Raw genomic sequence first — 27549 nt, 5'->3', positions numbered from 1 at the left:
CTAATTTCTACTACTCGTCTACATCTGACCCTGTATGTCTCTACTTGGGGTCACCCTAAGGATTTCTGACCACAAGGCGAGTTATAATTCAACTGGTTTTGTTTGGCAATGTTACTTAAAGTTTAACTATAATTCAATATTGTTTGGCACAATTTGTGCTTGAAGTAGCAGAAAATAAAAATCACAGTTATTCCAAACAGGGGTCCCCAAAATATGTCTTGTCGTGGGTCTCCAAAATCCTTAAAATAACACTAAGTAATTTTCGAGATTTTCAGGCATGATAGTGGGTGTGGTGAGTCCAGTTTAAATTCAGGACTATCAACAGAGCAAGCCCATGCTGGATTGCACACATTCACAGATTCACAAAGCAATTTGCACTCCTAACTTCAGCGTAAGGTTGCAAATGGAATGATTTATGCATCCTAACTTACTTTGGCAGCTGGCAAAACGTGAATTTGCACTTTTAAATCGATGCACTACTAAAAGGGGTGAATTATTACATGGGAGTAAATCTGATGCCAGGGCTGAGGGTGGGCATTCTACGGTGGGAATTTCATGGAAACTTGGAGAACAAGCTTGTGAATATTCTCCAACGCTAAGGCATTGGTTCACCTAAAAAATGGTTATAGATTTACTCCTGTCAAGGGCAGGAGTAAATTCCTATTGAATGTAGAATGCGAAGGCAACATCCTTAAAATTGGGGTTGGTGTAGAGAAAGGGGTTTCCTTAACAGGGAAATGTTCAAGCTAATGTGGTTGCTTAAATTTGGCTGTGTACATGTTGGAACAAAAGTCTTTCTTCAACTGGCAATGTAGGTATTAAACACAGTACAATTATTACTTAACAAACACCTTGACCCCTACGGGAGCAACATTGCTGTTCTCGGTGTAGTAGCAGATAAGAGATTTGAGTCAACATGCAGATACAGTATCTCCATAGCCTAACTGGGCTAGTCCCAGCACTTAGACCAGAATCCAAACTCAAGGGCCAATTCTAGCTTTCATTATGCCATAGCACATAGCACAGTAGGCCACTAAACACTAATATTAAAACTGTACAAATTAATAGATATTGACAGAATAACCTCTGGACACCTTCATATGAACCACAAACCATGGAGTCCAAATTAACACAGTTTATGGGCCCATACTCTCCTGACTGTTCAAAGAGTATTTGTGTGCCTTGGTGCGGGTCATAAAACTACGCTGACTTCAGTTCCAGTTGTTTCTGGACAGTAGTCAGTTATGACTGTGGCTGGAGAATTAAACTGAAAATTACACCAGGGACAAGTTCCGCTTGGGACAGATGTTTTATGGATGAAGGAGAACTTCCCTTGCCTAAATGGTTACAAGGATAAAGTCCTCGAGATTGGCATTGTGTCACAGGCAGGGGCGGCTCCTTCACAATGGTGAAGGAGCGTCATCCCACTGGCTGTGCCAGAAGCAGAAATAGAACCCAATAGTTTGCTATTGTTTCATTTTTCTGCTTCTGGCACAGCCAGCAGGGTGGGGCGGGGCTGGGCCCACATGAGGTGGGAGGGTGGAGGAGGGGAGAGTGCACCTAAGTGCGCATTTGTGTTTGGCCAGCCAAACACACATGTGCACTTAAGTTTCTCCAGCCCAGCTGTGTTTAACAGCCGGGCTGGAGAAACTGCACAGACCCCAGGGATGTATCTGAGCGGCAGTCACTGCCGTTCAGTCCAATCCCTGTGCTGTTTTCATGCAAGGTTTTGCATGAAAGCAGTGCCAGGACTGCAGGGGGGAGCCTGTCCTGGTGTCCCAGTGAATGCTGGGACACCAGAAGAAGAGTAGAGCGAAGCAGCAGGAGGTGGCAGGGACGGAGGCAAGGTAAGTGCTTTTTTAAAAGTTATTTTTACCTCGTCTCCGTCCGTGTCCCCTCCGCTCCCCCTGCTCCTCCCCTTGAGTTATGCGGCGGCCGCCACTAGTCACCGGCCCCTTTTGCCAGAAGGAGGGCCTCATTTACCTACAAAACTAAGGGTGTGCTGAGTAGACGATCTTGAAGCATCTACATTTATACATTTAGAGGATGTAATCCGGCCAATTATTAAAAATGTAGTTAAGAATGCTGTCTTAGTGTATGCCCTTTGTCATAGCCAAAAGTACTGAAAGTGATAAACCATATTTAGAGCCTGATTTGTAAACGTATGGGCCACGGCTGGAGAGAGAACCCAAAGCAGCCCTGGCAATTTTATCCAGACCAGACCCCTAAGGGGAAGGTGTAGGTGTGCGGTATTGCTGCTTTTGTTACTGGAGGCCAATATTGGAGAGCCACTGCAAAACCAGCCCGAGTAACAAAACCGGCCCCTAAAGCTGGAAAACCAGCCCCCATCCTTCCAGTCTCCCTGGAAAGCACCCGATGCCTGCTAAGGCCAGGCCAGCCCTGGTATAGGTGCTGGAGCCCAAGCTTTTTCACAGAAGCTCGAGGTCGGTGCTATGAAATGTCGGGAGTTCCGAATACAAAGGCTGCATAGTCTTGATTCCATCTCAGGCATCTGCCATCCACCACCCGACACTCCTTGCCCCTTTATGTTACTCTTTCAGATTTTTTTATCTCTGCTTTCTCTCCACTTTTGTCTTTTTCTTTCTCTTGCTTTGTGTTAAAGTCTGATGAGGAAAAATAAGTGTAAATCAGCTTTAATAACAATATTCCAGCCTTAATAGTTTCACGATGCAAACCCTAGAGTGGCACAAGGTAAACACAAGTATACATTCTGAGACCATGAAGAAGTGGAAGAAACCTGCCCACGGTTCAAGATTAAAAGCATGGTGGCAAGTAAAATAAGCAGACTTGGACAGAGATGCAAATATTTTAGAGTTGGCTTTTTTTTTTTAAATACTAGTGATGTATTTTGTCTAGATACAAAAGAGGCAAATGAAAAGGGTGGCAGTAGGATATTAGTCCTTGCAAACTTTGAGAGCGGCACACAGGTGGAAATGGAGGCACTGGCTCTACGGGTCCAATTTATGTCACTCAACCTTCCTAACGAAAAAAAGCATCTGCAATTGCAAGAAAGATGGTGAGAAACTTACCCTCCAGAGACGTGAACAACTAGCTCCTCGCACGCAGTAAGAGAGGGTTGAGCTACACAGAGGGTCACCCTAAAATGACCTTCAGAGGTCAAACTGTAATCCCGCAGACGAGTGCCGGTTTATAGGACTCAGGGACTGCTAAAGAAGGAAAAGTAAAAGAAAAGGAACCCGCTCTTTGGAAATGATCAAAAATGTGTTGAAACTTCATGCGAGGAGAGCTACGGTTACACATCCTGCGACAGGAAAGGCCTCCATTAACACCACTTGCTGAGCGCTAGCATTGGGCCAGCTCTGATACGCATCATGTGCTTCACTGGAATTTGCTCTTGGGTTTACAATGTGGAAATGTGTCAGGTTTAGGTGGCATTGGAAGGGATAATATTGAAAAGCAATGCTGTATGAGGGCAGTTCTAGTGGCTTTAATAAAGACAACTTTTCCAAAGTTTCTCCCCCGTGCCCATAGAGCTGATGCAATCTCTGATTTTTAAATGAGAAAATTAATGAATTTGTCATGCAGCGCATAGAAATTAACCGTGACTACTGAGAAAAGTCTACTGCGTTCGATTTAAGTTTAAACTAGGTCATTCTGGAAGGAGGTTGCATTTGGGAATTGGCAGCATATTCTGGCTCTGAGTCATTTTTATCCGTTGGTACATATGATATGGTTAGTATTAAAGCTATAAGACGCTGTTCCCCAAGGTTAGTCATGGCACATTACAAGCGGTCAAAGGATGCGAAGAGTGTTCGTTTGTGAGTAATGGCTGAAAGGCAACATCGAAAGAAATCTATGGACTTATCTTCGGTTTTATGATTCCACGACAGATGCCAAGACACTGCATTACAGATTGTACTGCTAACCTGATTAGAATAACATGCCAATAGAATGCAGCTGTGAAATATTCAAATATTCCTTCTAATACTGGGCCAACAGACAACCAATGGAGTTCAAACCCACATGCAAACATATTCTTTGCGCAAAGGGTCATGCCTTCAAAAAGCATATATAAGAATTTTGCCAGGCACTCACAGCAATCATATATGGAGCTATAAGAGGCGCTTTCAGACTTATCAGCAATAGGGGAGAAGTGAGTCTGGCGCCCGCCCACAGGCAATCTTGAGACATTTCAACAGTGATGGCCTTATCCTCTGACTGCACCACACATGTCCCTTGTGGGGAAATCTTACTAAGTATGTATCAATTTATAACTGTAAGAAAATGCCAGGATACACTTGCATACACTTCCACATACCTGCAAGCATGCACTCACACACTTCTACACACAAACACACCCCCACTCACCCACGCAAACATGACATACACACCCATGCACACTGGCGTACATACACAAACACCGCTGACACGCACGCATTCAGTCCCACATTCCCCTCCGGCGCATACCTACATTCACGCCTTCTTCCCCCCACACATATGCATTCATTCATGCCCCCTCCGCACCGCGTAGACCCATTCACTCCTCCCCTTCCACACCGCACATACGCACTCACCCCATCCATCCACATTCACCAACATACACGCACCCACTTCCCCCAGAATTCAGGACACACACACACGCACACTCATCCCCCTCCCATGTTGGGCGATCACTTACCTCGTCCGTCGAGGAGGTCGTCTGGGAGGGGACAGATCCCGGCGCTTCCACCATCGGCAGTGCTCTGCCATCAGGATACTGCCACGCCATATTATGGGTCGTAATACGGCGTGCAGCATCCTTTTAGCGGGGATGTGCCGACAGTCGAACCGCCAAACGCCAGCATGACTGCTGTCAGATTTCCACCCGATTATGGGTGGAAATATAACAGCAGTCGTAATGCGGCGGTCTTAAGACCTCCCGCACTGGCTGTCTTCCAGCACCCGCTCATTGGCGGTCTTGTAAAAAGACAGCCATAGTGTCCTGTGTACCCAGAGCCTGAAATTTATATGTCACAAGATCAAAGCTGCCATTTCAACCTGTTAAAACCACCTTTTAACAGGGCTTTACCTTCCTTTAATTACTTACAAATCATCCCTAAATGGGGGCCCAAAGTTCCCTCAAGGCACAGTGCATTTTATTTAAAAAGTAGGACATGTGTCTTTACAGACGTTTTTCACTATGGCAGGGCTAGGTCTCCTTAAAAAAGCACTGGGTTCCATTAAATTAAAATTAATAATTTCAGTTTGGGAAACGCTTAGACGATTGTTCAAGGACTCAAATTAATAGTAATTTAAGATCCAATCTAATGGTAAAGTTGGATTTCAAATTACTATTTTCAAAATGCCACATTTATAACACAGTGGCATTTTCAACTAAAAGCCTCTAGTAACCTTTTCCAAGTTAATCCCAGCTGTCACCTGACAGCCTGCAGGCAAGTGTGAATGGCTCCCAGGAAAGGGAACAAAAGGACCTTGGCAGGAAGGAGTTATGTCTTGGTTTCTGGGCCCACCAACTGTACAACCTTCAAAGGGGCATCTACTCTCATAGGCAGATGTAACTCACACCTGCCATTCTCCAATTAGGCAGAATATCACCAGTCCCAGTGGAGGGGACCAGTTTCAGAATTGGTTTCCACAGGGGAGATCCTCGTTTCCCTAGACACACCTCAGAGGTGTGCACAGACCTCTGATTAAGGGAAGAAAAGAGTAGGGCATTGTGGGATTGTTTATGTCCACACCTCCAGAAACATATGTCAAAGTGGGTAGGCTTGCCTCTGGGAACCTTTACCCTATTGGTTAGGGAGTCATCCCACCGACAAGCTGATGCCAGGATTAAAAGTAGCACTTCTGGGTAGCTTTTTCAAAACACTGCTGGACCTGAGGAAGGCAGAAGTAAGACTGCACCTGCTGAAGCTCGAGGACTTCAGAAAGAGGTCTGCTCCTACTGTAGCTTGTAGAGTGAAACCCAAATGACAGGACCTGCTCCCACTTGTACCCGTAACAGAAGCGTGGACTCCAAGAACTAGTTGGCTAGCCTCCTCTTAAGCTCCAGGAACACAAAAGCTACAACAAACCAAAGACTCTGCTGAGCCCAGCTGACCAGTTTCAACTGGATTTGTGATGAACCCTGCTGGTGGGTTCTAGATTCATTCCTAACCCCTAAATGGTGCCCAAAAGGCCCTGGACCCTTTGCTGGTGTTAGAATGTCCTCTTCTTTCCACCAAAATTGCAAGACTGGGCATTTAGAAACTTTCCAAAATAGTTTCCAAAAAGAACCAGAGGCTACCACCAGACTGCCCCCAAGCTGCAGACCCTGATGTTGAATCGCCCTTTAGGTTCAACTTGTTGGTTTGCCCTGCTGTAAGAAGTTTGACTTCCAGAAAAGTTTCTAAGACTTGGGACTAATGCAAATATGAACCCCCTTTTTATAGAAAATACATTTAATAGTTCTTTTGGTCTCAGGACCTCTATGATCCACTGCTCCAGGAGCAGCTCCAGTGCACACTTCTATGGTTTGTTTCTGACCATGTTTCCTACTAGTATCACTTGTAACCCACACACCTCAATTTTTCAAGGCTGCAGTGCATTTTTCCAGTAAGTCAACATCAGCTTATGATGTTCACCACTAAAATTACTGAAAACTGCCTGCTACGGTTGAAGTGCGGAGATGCAGTCTTGAAAGAAGGATCTGCCATGATGCTTTTATTGCCTGTCCACCTTACTCTGAGGTAGGATGTTGTTATATTAAGCCGCTTTCTTAAGTGTATAAAACAGTGTAAGTTTTCCTCCAATGCCACATCTCCACTTTCCATCAGATACTATTTAGGATAGCTGTTCACCAAGCCCAGGCGCATTTTTCTGTGTTGGATTTATGGCCCTGTAGACCTCCTCACTTTTTGGACTGTTCCAGTCAAGCATTCTTTGGCATTGAAGACAATCAAACCTGCACAACACCAATCACTCATGGGTTTCTATATGTCAGCATGCCACCTCAGGCTCTCCAGTCTACTTCTGAAGCATTTAGATTCTTCGGTGATCCTTGACCCGCAAGTCAGTGCAGCCCTTTTTGAGGTACTTTCCTTGAGACTGCCATCAGCTCCAGTATTTGTCATAGTTCTTCACCTGCTGCTGTGCACTCTCCAACCTGGATTTCAGTAGGATGCCCACTCCCAAAGGTCACTCTCACTCCACCAAAGCCTGGGCTATCCAGGTAGAATTATTTTTCCAGCATCTGCTCTGCATTCCTACTCAACACAGGATCTCAGTATGTATGGGCCAGTTTGCATCTCTCCATGGACCTCCAGGCAGGATAGCTCCCCTTACCTGCACCTGGGCATCGATCAGCCTCCTCTTCTGCACTGTCTAGGTAGGGCATTCCTCAGTCTGAGTAATAGACGCATTGCATGGAGGAGTGGCACAGAGAGAGGTATGGGACATCTCTGGCTGCAAAGAGGCTTTTTACTTTTAATTAGCACGTTTTTTAACTGTTGTTTTTCTATTTGATTTTATTGTCCTTCATTGGTGCCCGTGTTTCGAGGCACTCAACAGCCCTTCACCTATCTAGCTCTACTCTACTGCTTTTGCCATTTACTTCCTGATTGGACCGTTTTCGGCCACCATTTTTGTTGCCGTTCTAGTTGCTCTGAGTAGACACCTGATTAGAACCACTACTTAAGCAACTCTTCGTGCCGGCCTGCTTAAAGAAGTACGGGACATCTCTGGCTGCAAAGAGGCTTTTTACTTTTAATTAGCACGGTTTTTAACTGTTGTATTTCTATTTTATTCTATTGTCCTTCACTGGTGCCCGTGTTTAGAGGCACTCGAAAGCCATTCACCTATCTAGCTCTACTCTAGTGCTTTTTTGCTATTTACTTCCTGATTGGACAGTTTTCGGCTGCCATTTTTGTTGCCATTCTAGTTGCTCTGAGTAGGCACCTGATTAGATGCACTACTTAAGCAACTCTTTGTGCCGGCCGCGCAGCGGTCGCACCGCTGGCGCACCAAAGGCAAGCCCATCTGTGCCCATCCGCGCCCGAAAGAGCCAAGAGGCCAGGTATGCTGCGGATCAGATGCCAGAAAGGTTAGTCTACCCTCACCAACAGCTATTAGCATATAACAATATCCTTATGAGCCCAGCACATTTGATCCTTCCCCCAGATTTTACAAGCTGGTCCTGCCACATCTGTCCCTGGACACCGTCGCCTGATCTGCCTTTGCCTCCTACTAGTAGTGCTAATCCTTTAGGTAGAATGTTTTTGCTTAACAGTCGCTCCCTGCCCCCTCATTCTCTTCACATTTATACTCTTTTAGAAGACTATCATCCTGCAGCCCTATTTTTAACAGAAACATGGCTCAATGAAGACTCCTCTATTGATATTTTAAGGGCACTACCATCTGACTACACAATCATTCATTCAGATAGATCCCTGGCCAGAGGGGGGGCATTGTCATTATTTACAAAAAGACTATTACATGTTCCACTACCACTCTAGACATTCCGGGATGTGAAAGCATGTCCTTCTCATTATACCTTAATCCAACAACCACCTTTTCAGGAATACTTGTCTACCGCCCTCCGGGTCCTTACGCAAGTTTCTTACAGACCTTGCCAGACTTTGTAGCAGGTATTCTATGTAAAACACCCAACTTGCTCCTACTTGGAGATGTTAACATTCACATGGATAACATACATTGTCCTTTTGCCAAAACGCTCCTTTCTGTTATGGCGGCATTAGATTTTACACAGTACATCACAGGACCTACCCACTATAAAGGCCACACCATAGACCTTATTTTTAGTAATTGGTTGAATTTTTCTTCATTTATTCCTCTGCCTCTCATCTGGACTGATCACTGCTTAGTTTCATTTACACTTTTTTCCAAATCCTCCCCCTGTCATAAATCTTCAGGACAATCAACATCTCGGCAATGGTCAAAACTTGACCTCAGATATTGGCAGAATATTCTCTGTTTTTCATCTCCTAGCTATAACAACTTGAATTCTGAATCTGTATAATCCTTTAACAACTGGATCTCTACCTCCTCAGATTCCATCCTGCCTCTCAAGACCATGACTAAAAGACCTAAACATAAATCTAGTCCCTGGTTCACTCACTACTTGCTAGAACAAAAAAAAGAGAGACTATAGCATTTCAAAAAAAGTATACAGAGCAGCCATTAGGAACTATCATGATTCCATTAGACTAGCTCAATCCTCTTTCTACAGTACCAGAATAGAGCAATCGGCTAATTCTCAGAAAGAGATCTTTCACATTTTTAAAGAACTCACCCATATATCGCTAGATGACCACCTATGGAGGCTTCGATTGAGCACTGTAATAAATTAGCAGCCTTCTTCCAGGTGAAGGTTACTGATATTTACTCGTCTTTCTCAGCTATATCCAATCATGAATCCAGCTACCAGCCAGTTACTGCGCAATCTCCACGGGTTTCACTTGCAGTTATTCAACCTTTGACAGAGATAGTGGTCACTAATTTCCTTCACACTATCAAATCCGGCTCTCCCCTGGACCCTGCTCCCCCTTATACTCTTGCATTGGCCTCTGATATCATTGTTCTGCCCCTGACGAATATCCTCAACCACTTCTTAACCATAGGATTCCTACCACAATCTATGAAACATGCCATTGTCAAACCCTAATTGAAAAAGCCCAAGCTTGATCCTACTATTCTCAGTAACTATAGGCCCATCGGCCCAAACTATGATACTCTCCCGTCTAGACTATGGTAATTCCCTCTTCCTTAGCTCTCCTGAGTACGTATTGAAGAGACTTCAGGTGGGGCAGAACGCGTCCGCAAGACTTTTGATGAACATACCTAGAAATCAAACAGCCAAATCAGCACTGACCTCCCTCCATTGGCTGCCAATAAAACAACAGATCTGCTTTAAAGCCCTATGCATGGTACATAAAGCTCTCCTCAATAAAGGCCCTCATTTTCTCAGACATGGCATCTCCCCTATTCCCACAAGAACCCCGAGATCTTCCACCTCCCAGTTAGTTCACATACCACGGTTCAAGAGATCTTCTTGGGGAGGCAACTCCTTCTCAGTCAAGGCAGCTCGCCTCTGGAATCTCTTACCTCCAGAACTTCGGCTAGAGCCTCTGGAACTACCATTCCGGAAAAAATTAAAGACCTTCCATTATCAGATTTAATTTCTCTCTCACATAGCTTGGACTCTTGCACTGAGTGTCACTTCCTTTTTAGTGCTGGGATGCCTTCGGGTAGCCATGCGCTGTATATATCAGCTAAACTAAACTTATCCTTGATCCAAGGGAGGACAACTGCACATCTCAGAGAGTCTGCCATGGGCTCAAAAGACAACCTCTAGTTTCTCCAGTCTCATCCTAATGCACCCGATAGCGTAGGTAGCCGCTGTGGTCCTCTGCACTGCAAACCGTGCCAGACATCATGCCCCTGTTTTTGGGCCATGTGAGCCCAAAAAAGTGCCAGACCTTCTTTTCTTTGCTTGCCACAGGTTGTTTTTTCCTATTCAAAATCCCTTCTAAGTTGGCTTTTGTGATGGAGATAGCCTATGCTATGGGGTTATGGCCTGTCACGATTATTTAGGATTTCACTGGGGAGAACAGGAGCCACACTGTAGTGTGACAATTTTGAAACACTCTAGTTGGCCAATCTTACCGGCCACGTCCCTTCTACATACCCATATATAAATGTATGGCTCACAAACACATAGCTGACTGTACAACAAATCAACCATACCAACAACATGGTATTTCAAGACCAAATATTCAATTTTTATGAAAGAAATTCCCTTAGCCTGAACAGAGTGAGAATAGACGTCTCAGCGTCAGATTTAGTGCTGCAGTGCCCGGTGCGACAATCTTTTTTGGCACCTTCAATGACATTCTTCTCGGATTCCCTCACTACCACCCAGCAAATGCGACCCTCATCTCTCCATAGCCCCTTACTTATATACATTTCATTTGTTTCAAAGGGCTAGTAAAGGCTGGCTTTGCTAATCTATTCAGCTATCCACTTAAAATACAGATCTGTTCTTTGCAGAAAGCATATTAACCCTCGGTGCTATTTTATAGAGAATCAAAACTGTCCCTAGACAAAATCCCGATATCTCTCTCTAGCAGAAACCTGAATCACTAGGGTTATCTAGACATTTTTATTGCTGACTGAAAGCTGGATGCACAACGGACTCTGCAGCAGGTGCGTTTAAATTGTAATTTATTGCTAAACACAGTGCTCCCCCTAAGTTCAGTGCCCCTCCCTCCCAGTTCGGCACCCAGTGCAGTCGCTCTGGTCACATCGCCCTAAAGCCAGCCCTGGACCTTCTGGTACTTTGAGAACCTGACTACGGAAGGCCTCCTTTGGAATACCTCAAGAGCCTGGGCTCCTATCCATCCACATGTCACAAAGTAAGTGACACGGGTAATATTCAAAACAGACCTTTCATTTACTCCACACATTAACGCCATAGCCAGTAGCGTTAACCTACAATTGTCTATGCTAAAGAAGATTCTTTCACTAATGCAAACCCAATATTAAGTGAAACTAAGAAGAGCCCTAGTCATGCATGTCAGAATTTTGCAGGGTCTGGGTAAGCAAATTGAACTGTGGCCCTTCATAGGACATGGATCAGTTTCAAAGTTGAAATAATATATCCAGCAGAGAAAAATAAAACACGGCAGATCTGGCACCATCTAGTGGTATTAGCCATGTTAGCTGCCTCGTCATTATAAAAAAGGCACCTAGTATTAATGTCTATAAATAAAAGTTACAGCACAAGTGTGGGGCATAATGACTTTTCTATTCTTCCCATCTTCTGACAGGCATGGTACTTGTAATAATGTATAGGGCTCAGTGGGATAACGGAGCTTGAGGGGGCCCCCCTGCAAAGTACCTGTAGAGGGCCCCCTGTGCCCCTGGAGCCAGTCAGGGACCTGCCATCTGTGCACAGTGTATTGTGCTGAGGAGGACCCCTGGGGTTCGGGGCACCCCCCGCACCGCGGAAGGTGCTGGGGCCTTTGTTACGCCACTGATAGTGGGCCTCATTGCGCATTCAGCTAGACTTTATCTTCCACTATGCCAGTTTTGGGCTCTGCTTCACTTTTCAAGACACTGAGACATGTGTTTGGAACTTTACAAAACTCTAGTTAACTAAATAAATAAGTACACCAACCTTGTGGACCTCTATGAAAATGTATATCCTAGATAGAAGGCACGATCAGAAGATATGAAAATTTTCATTGTATTTTCACTGAACAACACTAAAATACTTTTGTCACTCTATTTTATTTTTACACATCTCTCAAAGATATTCTACAAATACAGATGTGAATCATACACTTATGATTTTTTTGGAGTAAATGAGCTTGGAGGGAGGGAACACCTAAAAATGACAATGCTATGGCTATTAAACTTCTATACTTTGACACATGAGAGAGAAGAAACATTCTGTATCGTGATCTCCAAACTGCCTCCTTGCAGTGCTTAAGAGATTTCACAATGAATAAAGTCTGAAGAAGTTGTGGGTGAGCACCTTTTCACTGAGACTACTGTGTGTTTACCAATGTGTTTTCTAAGAATAAATCTTTGCGCACTAGCAATAAATAGTCCCAAAATAGCAGTGCAATTTATCAGCAAGTGATCCAGTGAAAAACCTGGTATAATTATTAGCTTGGCCTCAAGGCAGCCACTGATTAGTTATTTGAATCGCCAGTTAATTGCAAGAGTTTTATTAACTTGAGGCCTAACGTTTTAGCAAAGGTTTATTTACATTTTATCTTAAGTTTTGTGAGTAGGTGGTGGCCAACTGAGCCATGCTTGGCACAACTTAGAAAAATAAAGTTAATATTTTAGACGACCAACAACAACTGGCAACCCCTGCTCTTTGCTGCCTAATTCCCATGTCTGTAGATTCATTATGGACGAACCAGCCCGCCCGATCCTGATGGTCTTTGTGAGTTCATCACTGAAGTAGTTACCAATACCATTTTTGACCTGGATACGCAAGGAGAAATATTTAATGCTGAACAAAACAACGACTCCAGAATTCCTTGCCTTGTTACCTCAGACTTAGCAAACTTTTTTTAAATCAATGTATACATTACTGTAGATGATTGCTTTTCTATCTTCTTTTACTCTACTATTGACTTTTTCATTACAAGGCAATGCACCTTGACCACAATTTAAAATCTGCTGCTGAAAAAACAGTGCATATCCCTCACAGTCGACATTGTGACTGCAGTATGTTGCTCTTTAAGCACCGCTTTAAGATACAGAACCTAAAAATAAGTTGCACACAATTAGTAAAAGGAAACAAACTTGTCAACATATTCTGCTGCAATGCAAGCTACAGTTCTTTCATCACAAGGGCTTTGACTTTGGTGTAAAGTAAATTACGTTATATGGGATATTTCCACAGCATCCTACGTGTGGCATATAATAAATTAGTTCATCTGTGGTTTCCTGTACACTATTGAAAATAAGAGCATTCACAAGAGAGCTGACTGACCTGTCCAAGCATATCCGGGGCGATGGGAATGGCGGGCCAGATGGACGAGTAGACACCGAAGAACACCAGCCAGATCAGCATGCTTCCCCACACAGCTAGGTGACTAAACTGCAACAAAAGAACAGCAAGAATGACCACCTCTAGCTCAGTTTAAGCACTGCCCGCAAATATCCAGTAACTTCAGAATTTATTTCCTCTGAAGCCCCGTGCGCAATGAGACAAAATGTTTAAAAAGCAGACGTGTTTTCAAGACTTTAGGCAATTTCCTGCCAAGTTTTTGCCAATGGTTAAACAGAAATGCGTTCAAATGCTACCTTATTTCATTTTGAATTATTTCATTTAGCAAAATACTGTTGGGGACAGTGGTTTGCGAACAACGTTCAGAGTAGGGGTGCTGCCATCAATGTCAAATCACTGAAGTCATAGGGATTGTGAAAAAATCATGCCTGACACAGAGAACAAGTGTGGCAAATGAGCCACACCCATTCCGCGGGCAAATGGCAAGAGTGTGTGGTATATAACATGTGGTGCATTTTGGAGCACACTGGTTCAATTATATTACTAAGGCATACAATGGTAGTGAACTGGAATTTACAGGCAGGTCATTTCCCTTGAAATGGCCATTACATTTGCACGGACATATCGGACATTGGGCCAGATGTATCATCACGGCCCTTTGCGAGTCGGAAATAGCGAATTTTAAGAAATCGCTATTTCTGACTCGCCAATGTCCATGTATCACATTTGCGATTCGGTAATAGCGATTTCTTAAAAATCGCAAATGCTACTACTGAATCGCAAACGGCGGAATTTTGCGATTCGCACCGTTTGTGAGGGCAACATTTTTTCATACATCTGGCCCATTATCTATTGTTTATGTGTGGAGTTTTAGCAAGTAATTAGCATTTGGGTATCATCAAGTATCTTGATTTGTTTTGTTCATATTGAAACATTCGTCCCATCACACTTCAGGGTCACTAACACATTTGCTTCATTTGGGCTTTTCTAAGGGGTCATATGTCTTAAAATAGCTATACAGTTCATTTACAGATATTTAAGTGTTGTGATAAAATAGACTTCCTACAGATGATCACATAGTTCACTTCACACAATCCTACAAAATTACATAATCACCAATCTCTGTGCTAAAATAATAGGCAACATTTGTCAGAGGACAAAGCCTGGCCTTTGACCTGTAGCTTTCAACAAACTTCAAATGTGACAAGATAAACCAAATTTAAAGGCATCATCATTGCTCCTTCTCCTTCTGAACTCCAGCATGGTTATTTGGAGGTGCTGCAGCAAACCCACACCTCTACTCCCAACATCAATGGTAGGGGTGGATTGCATTTAAGTGTAAGTGGTCACTTTTGATCTCTCAGAGACTGTCTTATGATCACTCTTCCATTGCAGGATTTGAATGATTGTCTAGTTTTTGTAGAGAGCAGATGTGGAGAGCAGTGGCATAGAGTAGACCGCTTCAGAGTAGAATAAAGTGGCAAAGAGTGGAGTGGTGCAGGTACAGTGCATAGAGTTGCAAAGAGTGTAATGGCATAGAATAAAGTGGTGTAGAGTGCAGAGGCATAGAGTGCAGTGGTGTAGAGTAGATTACAGTGACATACAGTGGATTGGCATAGAGTGGAGGGGATACAGTTGAGTGTTACAGAATAAAGCGCATTGACGTAGAGTGTATAGACAGAGTGTAGTAGCATTGAGTGCAGCATTGTAGAGTGGAGTTGTTCAGAGTAGACTGGTGTGGCCTAGACTGGACTGGTGTGCAGTGGTGAAACATGATGTGGTGTAGAGTAGAGTGGCGAAGAGCGCATCAGCATAAAGTAGAGAAGTACAGAGTAGAGAGCCGTAGTTTGAAGTGGCATAGAGTGCAGTGGCATTATGGTGCAGAGTGCAGTGGCATGAGGTGGTGTAAGGTAGAATGGTGCAGAGTAGAGAGCAATGGTGTGGAGTGGTGCAAGGTAGAGTGGAGTGGCATAGAGTGAAGTGTTCATGGTGTGGTAGCACACTGCTATTACAGTCAACACTATTGAAACAACCATTCATTTGCACAGGTATACAGTTTTACTTATAAAACTATTCAGTGCACAGGTGAAAATGTGTGGAAATAGCATCACCTAGTTTAATGATATGTTTTGATCATAGAGTGGTGCAGAGTGGAATGGCATAGAGTTGAGTGATGCAGAGGGCAGTGGAGTAGGGTAGAGTTGAGTGGCATAGAGTGCAGCGGCGTGTAGTGGTACAGAGCAGAGTAGCATAGAGTGGTGCAGAGTAGAGTATAGTGCCACACAATACAGTGGCATAGAGTACAGTGTTGGAAAGTGGAGTAGCGTGGAATGGAGTGGTACAGAGTAGAGTGGCATAAAGTTCAGTGACAGAAAGTGCAGTGTTGCAGAGAAGAGTGTCAGAGTGCAGTGGAGAAGAGTGGCGTAGAGTGGTGTAGAGAGAAGTGGCGTAACGTACAGTGATGCAGATTAGAGTGCAGTTACAGAGTGCAGTTGTGGAGAGTACATTGGCATACAGTGCAGTGGTTTGGTACTCTACTGAGTGGCATAGAATGCAGTGGCATGGAGTGGTGCATATTGGAGTAGAGTGATGTAGATTGCAGAGGAATAGAGTAGATTATTTCAGAGTAGAGTGAAGTGGCGTAGAGTGGAGTGGCGCAGGGTAGAGTGCAGTTGCATAGAGCAACAAAGAGTATAATGGCATAGAGTAAAGGGGTGTAGAGTGCAGAGGCATAGAGTGCAGTAGTGCAGAGTAGGTTAGAGTGTCATGCAGTGGACTCGGATAGCAGGGGGATAGAGTTGAGTGTTTCAGAGTTTAGTGTTTCGGAGTAAAGTGCATTGACGTAAAGTGTATTGCCATAGAGTGTAGTGGCATAGAGTTCAGTGTCATAGAGGGGAGTTATGCGGAGTAGACTGGTGTTGCCTAAACTAGAACGGTGTAGAGTGCAGTGGCAAAAAGTGCAGTGGTGGTGAAGAGGGCATTGGCATAGAGTAGAATGGTAACAGATAGAGTAGAAAGGCGTAGTCTGAAGTGGCATAGAGTGCAGTGGCATAGCATGGAGTGGTACAGAGTGTAGTGGCATGGGGTGGTGTAAAGTTGAGTGGTGCTGTGTGTAGTGGCATGGGGTGGTGTAAAGTAGAGTTGTTCAGAGTAGAGGGCAGTGATGTGGAGTGGTGCAAAGTAGAGCGGAGTGGCGTAGAGTTGAGTATTATTGGTGTGGTAGCACACTGCCATAACAGACAACACATTTTCAATTGAAATGACCATTACATTTGCACACATGTACAGTTTTACTAATAAAACTATACAGTGCACAGATGAGAATGAGTGGAAATTGCATCACCTAGTTTAATTATTTGTTTTGATCATACTAAAGTATTTGTTTCCAACAGCTGCAGAAATAACAAAATAATGTGCTTCTTTTGTGCGTTCATAATTCTGATATATTCTGAAATACTTACACAGTTCATCTAAATGTTGTTGTGTGCTAGAAAAAATTTCTTTCCTATCCCCAGTATCCAGCAAGATTGTCACATAAATCCTCTCACTTTGAATTCAGAGAAAGAAAAGTAAAAAAGCGCCCTCAGAAGACATCACCTGATTATTGACCTTGATCTTTGAATGCACAGCAAATGCGATCAGATAAGAACAAGATTTACAGGCCTGTTTACAGAAAAGGAGTACTCTGAAGGATTCTGTAAATAAGGTTTTGTCACAGGAAAGACCAAGCTCAAGCTGGACAGCCTAATACAAATAAAGCCAGCAAATGGGAAGCAAGAAAATATGAATTACTAACCACAAAGCCAATGGTAAGCAATGGGAAGAATGCATTTCTAGGTCAATGTTCTAAATGTCCCCAAGGTGTCTTTACCAAGCCATACCTCTGCTGTCTAGTAGCTATGATCTAAAAATAGTTTGGCGACTCTGTTCATTTGTTTACATTGCTAACTTCAGGCCTGATGCTACCTCACTGTTGTGTTATTCTAATGTGCTTTCTACCCACTTTTGAGACGTCTGAGAAACCCTAATATGAGGAAGAATACAGCAATAATAATGATAACAATTGTAAGAATCTTTAGGTAAGAAACGTGGAATGGAGTAATAAGGAAACACAAAATGCAAAAAAGAAAACAACACAAAGAAGAACAGGGAATAGAACACGAAAAGACGATGCAAACAATTTTATATAAGCCTCTGTCAGAGTCAAGAAAACTACTTAAAAAAGAGTAGTGTAGTATGAAAATAAAAAAGCTGAAAAAATACCAACGATCCATATGAATATTTTATTACTACTAATAAGACATAACAGGAGACTAGAAATAGGAACCAAGGGCCTGAGGTACTAAAAGATTAATTGTAAAACGTTTTTGTAAACTGCACACTGACTGTTTTGCAATCAGTCTTAATTTTATGGCACAAACTATGTACTGTTAGGTCACATGGAAAATCTCCAGTCGGAATGGGTCGTAGGATGACCTTACTAATGAATATTAATTAGGAAGGCTGCTATTTGCTACCAGATTGTGGTTCGCTGCATTAAAGGGAGGCCTGCAAGGAACGCCAGACCACGATCCCTGCATTTGCATTCACATAAAGCTTTTCATTTTAAAGCAGGTCATGTAACCTGAAGGAACCCATGCTGTATTAAAAAATATATTGTTTAAAAAGTCCAGCGGGGACAGCTTCCCCTTTGTGAATCAGGCACTACCTCCATTGATGGGCTGGTAACTGTTAAATGGTCGCAATTTAAAACATGGGTATTCTGACCCATACTGAATTGCACTAAGCATGGGGCCCCCTTTCACGCTCTTTTTCAATTACTATGCAATATGGAAACCCATGCCATTATACATGACCATTAAACTTAGTATAGGGACTGAATGATTCTACAAGGAAAATAAAGTGGCAACAAGTGGTAGAGACCCATACTTGGATACATACTAAGCTGTAGGGATAGGAGAGGCAAAAAAAACACAACAAATGATATGAAAATGTGGGAATAAGAGAGCAAAACTCTTTAAAAAATGCAATAAAAATTGATTATGAACATAATGTGAATGCAGATACCAGTGGTAAGTGAATTGTGTACCACATAGCGATAAACAGCACTATTAAAGCATGCTACGTATACATAAACAAACCCCAAATTACAAAAACAAGTGGAGAAATTCAGATTACTGTTTATGAAAGAAACACATCCAATACAATGTGTTTAAGACAACAATCAAAAACATACCAAATGAATGCAAAGATGAAACAAAAGCTCATCCCCTAGACCATTATCTCTGCTTAACTGTGAATTTAACATCAAGGCAAGGCATTTGCGGAATGGGTTATCAAAATAGTTTAGATAACAGTACTAACGAACCAAAATGGATTTCTACAAGAAAAATCCACAAGTCAGAATTTAATGAATTGTGTGATGATTAACAAAATAAAAATAAATAAAAGTAGGGTTGGAATACTGGCCTTACTTGTAAACATCCGTGACTCCCTGGAGTACATATTCTTCAAGTGGAAAAAAATGTACCTTTAGACAGAAATTCCCCAAAAATTAGTGAAACACGACATGAAAAGCCAGAAAGTGAATTATGGTATTAATGAAGATTTCTAATCTCACAGGAATGAGGACAGGACGCCACCCATGCCACTCCTGTTTTTATTGGTCATAGGATTACACGATATGAAGAGAAGACGTACTGTAACACAGAGATCGGCAGTTGGAACAGTAAAAAGGACTACAAATAAAAATCTATGTATTCTAACGTGACCAAGAAATATTCTCTCAAAAAATGATAGTTACATGAATTTCAGAAATACTTAATTGATAACCAGTGGGGCAAATCCTTGTTATGTATACTAGGGACAAGAAATCACAAGAAAAAGGAATCCAAGAATTTGCAGGATCAATGAACGATAATAGGGAAACTTCACAGAAGAAAATCTTCACCGTTTTAAATAAGGCTTTTGCAGGGATGTACTTAGATGAGTTTACCTACCATAACAACTGAAAAAAGACTAAAGCTTTTTAAACTTGCTTCTACTAGTTTCTCTACATTCTGCAGATGTCCCCCAAATTAGTAGCAGACACGTGGGTAAAGGAACAGACACCCAAGCGGAATCCAGAATGAAACTAACTACTCTAACCCAGAATTGGGAGAGCGAAGGAATGGTGCAACAGATAGAAAAGTGCCTTATGGTCCACCACAAAGTAATGAAACTATTTCTTTATCCGAGAATAGGTACCGTAGGTCATGCGTTAGAATGGAACAATAACTAGCAGGACATGTAAACATGTAGGAGTGTGTATAAAAAAAGCCCATGCTGATTAATTGTAAGGAAGAAACTACGGAAAGCCATAAATTTGAATATATACGTGTTCACCTACAAACTGGGTAGAATACTAGTTAAACCATCAGCATTATAAGGGAATAGGAACTCTTCACAGATGACCAAAATTCAGGGACTTGAAGCCAGATGAAGAAAGGTCAACGAAAATGGGGAGAATTATATCACAAAGACGTTTGAAATGTACTGAGAAATAACGTATAAGACAGGCAATGGATCAAGAAATAAAGATAATGAAGGCACAGCCTGAGAACTTTACCTTAGGAGAAGCAACTAAGAGGGTCTCCTACAAAATACTTGAGATCCAACCTGCAAACACTGTTTGCAAAATGTGTGAATAAGTAAGATGTTTACCCAAGAATACTGGAAAAGGAGTGGTAGGTGGCAACAGCATTTACTTTTGTTTCTGTTTAAAATAGTTCACAGAATCTACTTTACACCAGTGCCATAAAAGAGAGTGGGTGGGAGATAAGAGTGCACATGCTGAAAACCTACAGAAAGGTTTGTACCTTCTACAACTGTACATTGGGATGCAAGACAATGCAACGGTTATGGGAAGACGTAGGAAGATAAATGTTACACAACAAAGGGTTGCAACCTCAAGCTACAAGAAATAGTTCTGGGAATAATAACTGTTGGATATGATAGCCACTAAGCCAATAAACTGTGAGTAGTGACCAAATTAATAGGATTAAAATATATTACTAGAGAGGGAAAGAGAACTATCCTAAAAAGCAAGAACTATAGACATGAAGGGAAAGAAAGATGAAAGGGAACCATAGGAAACACTCGATAAAGGTTAGACAACAGAAAGAGCCAAATGAAGAAAAAAATAAATATATATATGTATAGAAAGAAAGCTGTTTAGTAGACTAACAGGGCGATTCTGCACGCTGCAGTGCACTTTGAGTTTGAATACTTTGCTGTATGCATTAAATCCATATAAATAAAATGTTTAAGAGGGATTTAGGAACATTTGTAACACCTTGGCCAGTTTCTCTTTCCTTCTTATTAAAGGACCAGGAGAGGTAGGTGAAGACAGGCACCTATATACTGCATCTCTTGTCTTATAGGGCTCAGGGTATGATCAAGTGATGTCTGCTGAGCTGCCATCTGTACGATGAATGTTATTTCAAGTAATGATGACGAATAACTTCAGACACCCGAAGGCAAACCCTTACACAGCTTCCGTGTGGGTATCAGGTTCACATCACATACCAGTTCTTTAACACTGCTGAAGACCATCACCAAGCCACAAGTTCATGAGTTCAGTGGAGGCACCATTTACAACAAGCAAGGTGTGTTCTACAGGCCTCTATACCATACATGATGCACATCCCTAGTTAGCTTCCCATCACTGTGTTTTGAATCAAATATTTTTGTGTGTTGCCCTTCAATAGTTATCATTGCTATCTTAGACTTTTTAATAAACATTTTGGGGCAGATTTATGACTTTTGTAATGCCTCTTAGCGCCCCCCTAACGCTACCATGTGTGCGCCGTATATATTATATGGCCCACCATGGAGGTATTTAGGGAACTAGCGTCATAATTTGATGCTTTGCAGGATTAGCATCAAAAGATTTGATGCTAGTCCTGCAAAGCCGATTAGGGCCCATTGTAAATAATGGTGTGCCTCCTTTTAATGCCTGCTCTGAGAAAAGGTTAAAAGTGTTGAAAAACATGATGCAAAGAAATCTCTTGGATTTCTTTGTGTCATTTTTTCAGCCCCCCCTAACGGTGGAACGTCCCCTTTGCATACACTATGCCTGGTGCAGGCATAATGTAGTGCAAAGGATTACAAAGTGGCGCAATGCAGCATTGCGCCTCTTTGTAAATTTGGTGCAGCGATTTTGGCCATATTGGGCCACATTGGCATAACAAAAATGCCACTAACGTGCGCCAGGGGCTCTGAAATCTGCTCCTTTATATTTAAGAACTATGTATGTCAAAGTCTATTTTGACACATACAATATTGATGCTGAAATAAGGAACACTGTACAAGCAATGCATTACGTTCTCATTTATCATCCTAAATATATCTGGCATGCCCAGAATCCAGGCACAGAGTTGCAAAAGATTCTCCTGAATGCAGAGAAGCATGGAAACACGATACTCGGAGACAGGGACGTCACTTCCCCTGTCCCTCACGCATTTTAACTATTCGGAATGCTTGTGGACAGCAGGACATATTTTCACAGCTTTAATATTATTCCATCCTCCGCCAGCATCTGCTGGAGCGCTGGCACTCCTCCCTGGAGAGCCCCGCGTGCTCCATGTAACGCATACACTTGATGATGGAGTTGAGGCTTAGCCATACCCCTAACACACTCATGGTACCCGCGTGCGAGGGCTCGCTTGCAGCTGCAATAATAAGGCCTCTTAATGGCAGGGTTTAGGAAACCTGTAATTTTGTCATGGCAAATTCTGTCGAAAATCCTGTTTTAGCTACGATAAAAGTTTCAGAAAGAAGCCAATGTAGACACATTTTTTTGGTTGAAAGATATTTGCCAGTCTTTTTAAGGAAATTAATATGATAATCATTTATATATTAGGAGTTTTAACTTGTGTTGCAAGTATCCTTTCCGTCACTCCAGAGCACACTGCAAAAAATTTACACTCCAAGACCGCAAAGTTCCAAAGTATGGTATAGCACAGTGGTTCCCAACCTGTGGTCCGGGAGCCCCTGGGGGTCCGCAAAGCCTTCTCAGGGGTCTGGGGCTGCTTAGAAAATTTAATAATATTAACAGATTAGGTCCCAGCTTTCAGTAACGACTCAGTGGGGGGAGGAGGGAAGGGTTTGTGGTTTCAAATAATGATTCAGTGGGGGTCCCCGAGTTCCAGTAATGATAAAGTGGGTGTCCACAGAAGTCAAAAGGTTGGGAACCACTGGTATAGCATATTACCAGAGCTCAGAAAAGTCCAGTGGAAAACTGTTTGCTCTCAATGAAGAGAGGGGCAGGACTGGGGTCGCAGGGAGAATGTAATTAGGAATCCAGCCCTGGCTTGTTGTGGGTTTTCTGTCTGCATTTATTCGCTCTTACAATACCAGACTGTAACTTTTATTTGGTTTCAGCTCAAATCTGACCACAAAGTGAGGGCAGTTTTCTTTCCTGCATCATTTACATTGGTCTTCGTGACCCCACTTGGAGCCAGTGAAGGACGTCTGAGGCTTCAAGGTATTGCTTGTATGGGTTTTCTAAGGTTACGCTTTCATCTACACTGGTTGTAGTCAGGGCCACGTTGGTTATGCAGTAGGGGAACACCAACTTATTTGGCAAGGGTGACTAAGTTATGTGACAAGAAAAGGCATATTATGCAGCATCATTTCTATTTAGTACACATGTTAATACTGTCTGGGCTAATATTTCACCTCATTAGACCCAGTTTAACAACCAAATAGAAGAAAAACAAACCGAAAGATGACCAGTTGACCTTTTGAAAAGGCCCTTCAACTGCTTCGCCTCATTTTTAGTAAGTTTTGATCCATTTGAGCAAGAAACAATTGTTTTTTGTTAAAAATTCTGCAGATTTTGCAGCTGATGATGGGTTATGTGGCAAATGTGCCAAATCCATAACTATGCATAAAAAACCGCTGATTGTAGCATACGCTTTATTGAAGTCTACTGTAGATTACATTGTGATATTTGAGGACTCCAATGACAGCTCGTCCTGAAATGTAGAATTTTACAAAAGTGAACGCTACCACTGCAGGCTGGGCCAATGCAAAACTCTGCACTGAAGTAAGTTTTAAATCCGTTTTGCTGAACATGCTACCTTTCTATAATTTGATATTTTACTCACTATGTACTAAAACCATACAGCAGGTTATTTGGCTATTTATACAGATCTCATTACTCACAATACTGCCATAGTGAGACAGAGTGGCAGTATTTAGGCCCTAGAAGTGTGACCAGGTGGAAAAGGATTCCATAAAGTAATGCACTGTTGTGGGCCCGGTCGCACAGTTACTTTCATAGTAGCCGTCATGCATCAGAAGTTTAGGAGGTATACATGCTGCTACATGCCGTGGAAAACGAAACACGGTGTCAGTGGTCACCAAAGCGTACACCGCCCAGTTACAGTATACAATTTACAAATACACCATATTTCTGAGAACACAGTTGTCATGGCTGAAGGACGATAACTTCACATTGCGTCGTCCCATGTGTGTAATTAGCTGTCGAAGTCGCATAAAGAAAAGTATGGGACCTGAGGGGCAAGAGTTGAAGGGTGGGTGGGGACACGTTGAGAGATATAGCTAAGAATAACAAAATAACAACATATACTGTAACTTTTTGTTTGGCCTTTCACCTAGAGGTAAATACATACACAATATAATACACACACATTAAATGAAAAATAAATGCAACCTCATTTTATCTGTGAGAAATGCATTTTTCCGGTAGGACATTTTGGTTGGTTAATGAAACAACTACAGATGTCTGTGGGTGTACCTGGATGGTCACCGGATTGAATCCTAGTTGGTGCGCTGTGGCAATAGTGTCTTGGTTTATAGTGCAAAGTGGGCCACGCCTATGACAGGAAGCACCGTGAATAAGTAAGTCATTAATGTAAAAAGTGTACTAGTACAGCATAACATAGGTGGCACACAGTAAATAGGCTGTCACAAACATGTGCAAAAAGATTTTGTTTGTTTACATTGCTTTCAAAAGTTCTGTTTTAGTAATATGCCGATTGTACCTAGTGCACCCTTTCCACTAAAAGGACAAAATCCAAATTATATAAATGAACGCCTATACTGACTCCAAACTAGTTTTTAGATTTGCCAATTAACCAGTTACACATAGTTCAATTTCTTCCAGGAAACAGCACTGTGGGGAGGAGGTTCGCTGCTTCTTTGACTGCCTCTCCCTTCTCTCTCTTCATAGTACCGGAGTATCCCCCTCCCCCCCTTTAACCTCCTGCAACTCAGGAATGGTGCTTTTTTTAAATAAAATGTATGAGAACTGCTTCGATCAGATTAATAAAACTTGGGAACATCGTTCCCACATTCCCCTGCCTACTTCTATCTCTGTGTGTAGTGTGTAGAACAGTCCGAGTACCTTTATGGTTGTATTTAGAACACAGATTTATTTTCTTCCAAATTAATGTTTTATTTCACCCAGCTAATATGTGTTTTGTTAAAGGAGATGGAGGGTTTTTTCAAGACTTAAGTAGAGGGTAAAGGCCATATACACATAAATATACAAAGAAAACTGTCAGGCCAACACAACATAGGTATGGAATGTAAAGAACATTAGGCACCTTAAAAACACAATTAAGCAAATAAACACATTAGTAATCCAGATAACTAACCACAGGGATAGACCAGGTATGTGATGAAAAATAAAAGGACCTTAGACAACCAGGGGAAATAAATCACAACATAATACAAAAAAACAATAGAGCAGGATACTGTAGACAACTCTGCAGACATTAAAGAAATTGCAGCAATCCAGTAAAAAGACCAGACAAGGATATAGTTGTTGTTACAATTAAAACACAGTCTCTTTTATTGTGGTTGTAAGGCCTGTAAAGCAATCAATCATAGTATTTGTAAAGTACGGGTTATCACCCAGGGGAGTATCCAGGCACCCAGGGTAGTCGCAGTGTGCCTGTGCCACTCCTCACCAAGTCTTGAGTTTTATTCTGAAGTCGAGGAGGCTGTGTGAGCGGCGGAGGTGGGTGGGGCAGTCGCTCCAGTGCTTGGCTGCTAGTGAGGAGAAGAAGCGCCCTCCGCAGCGGCTGCGGCTGACTCTCGGGACATGGGCAAGGGTTGTCGTGCAGAGCTCCCTGGTTGGCTGGTAAAAGGAGACTCTGTAGTTGATTAGCTTTGGTCCGATGTTGTGGGGGGCTTTGTCGGCGATGGTGAGAAGTTTAAATTTGCACCTCTTGTAGCTGATCTAACAATATAGTGGTGTCATTGTAATGTAAACACATTGTATACATACCTAATCAAGCTAATGATAGGTCAATGTAACGGTTACTATACAGTGATATGTGGTTGTAGTGACATTCTTGGAAGCAAAATGTTAGCTTCATTAGATGGGAAGAAAGGTTTGACTTGGTCTAATTTATCAACTAAGATTAGATTTTTTTCTCACCCTGGGCCTGATATAACCCTATGTGCCAATAATATCTATCTACGAACTACAGGACAACAATGGCCACATCAATCAATCAATCAATCAATCAACATTTATAAAACACGGCTTATCACTCATGGCGTCTCATGGACCTAGCTTGGGGACACGGGTCAGTCGAAGAGCCAGGTCTTGAGGTCCTTCCTGAACCGAGTCAGCGATGGGGACTGCCTGAGGTGAAACAGCATCGTGTTCCAGGTCTGCGTGGTGAAGTAGGAGAAGGATCTTCCTCCAGCCGTGTTCTTCTGGATCCTGGGGATGATAGCGAGGGCCAGTTCCACTGAGCTGAGTTGCCTGAAAGGGGTGTAGAAGGAGAGGCAGTGGTTGAGGGAGGCAGGTCTGACGTTGTGGAGGGCCCCAGGATGAGGATCTCCATCTTGTCTGAGCTTGAGGCAGCTGTCCCTCATCCAGTCGACTTCATTCCGTTGTAAAAGTTATTTTTGGCTGTTGATGGTTAGTTGGTGAGGGAGGCGATGTGGAGCCCGTGGTGTCTGACGATCTTGACAAGTGGGGCCATGTAGATGTTGAAGAGGGTGGGGCTCAGAGAGGAGCCCTGGAGAACTCTGCATCTGGTTTGTGTCACCTTCAAGGTGAAAGGTGGGAGCCTGCCTCTCTGGGTTCGGCCGGTGAGGAAAGAGCAGATCCACTTTAGTTCTTTGCAGCGGATGCTTGCGTTGTGCAGTCTAGTGCACAGGGTGGTGTCGGAGACGGTGTCGAAGGTGGCAGAGAGGTCGAGGAGGAGGAGGGCAACTGTCTTGCCGTGGTTCAGTAGGGCGCGGACGTCATCTGGGGCTGCTAGGAGAGCCATTTTGGTGCTGTGGTTGCTCCTGAATCCAGATTGGGAGGGGTCGAGGATGTGGTTGGCTTTGATTAACATAGTGAGCTGTGTGTTGATCACTTTTTCGATTAGCTTGGCTGGAAAAAGGAGCAGACAGCTAGGTCTGTAGTTTTTCAGCTCCGTTGGAATTGTGGGATGTTTCTTCTGGAGGGACTTGATCTCCGTGTGTTTCCAGGCATCCAGGAAAGTGGCAGTTTTGATGGAGCAGTTGATGGTATGGCATAGCTCTGGAGCGATGATGGCGCTGGCTTGATTAAAGATGTGGTGGGGGCATGGGTCCGACGGTGCCCGAGAGTGGGTAGTATTCATGATCTTGAGGGTTTCTTCTGGGGTGAGGAGGGTCCAGTGCTCCATGATCGGTTGGTGATAAGCATCCGGGGTTTTGCTGGTGGGGGGGTGATCCTTTGCTTGCGAATCCTTCGTAGAGGTCCTAAATTTTCGTGTGGAATAAGGTGGCTAGGCTTTCACAGAGGTCTTGGGAGGGTGGGATGCCCGTAGTGTCCGTGTCAGGTTTTGTGAATTCCTTGACTATGGTGAAAAGTTCCTTGCTGTTGTGCGTGTTGATGTTGAGTCTCTCCTGAATGATTGCTTTCCTAGTCGATCTGATGAGCTGGTAGAGTGATGTGACGGTGTCTTTGAAGGCTTTTCGGTCTGTTACTCTCATACTGCTTCTCCACTTTCTCTTGAGTCGTCTGCGTGCAATCTTGG

General features: G+C 42.9%; 1 protein-coding gene across 1 annotated transcript in view; it reads right to left on the bottom strand.

The window, feature by feature from the left end:
* The window catches only part of ATP8A2 (ATPase phospholipid transporting 8A2), a 1954943-nt gene that overhangs the window by 416732 nt on the left and 1510662 nt on the right, over positions 1-27549 (bottom strand). The window contains exon 33 of the mRNA XM_069202231.1: positions 13493-13600. Coding sequence (XP_069058332.1) covers positions 13493-13600 — 108 coding nt within the window. The remainder of the gene's footprint in view (positions 1-13492; positions 13601-27549) is intronic.

The sequence above is a fragment of the Pleurodeles waltl genome, chromosome 8 (genome assembly GCF_031143425.1).
Source record: "Pleurodeles waltl isolate 20211129_DDA chromosome 8, aPleWal1.hap1.20221129, whole genome shotgun sequence".
NCBI lineage: Eukaryota > Metazoa > Chordata > Amphibia > Caudata > Salamandridae > Pleurodeles > Pleurodeles waltl.
The sequence above is the reverse complement of the archived record's forward strand: the minus strand, read 5'-3'. Positions and strand labels throughout refer to the sequence as shown.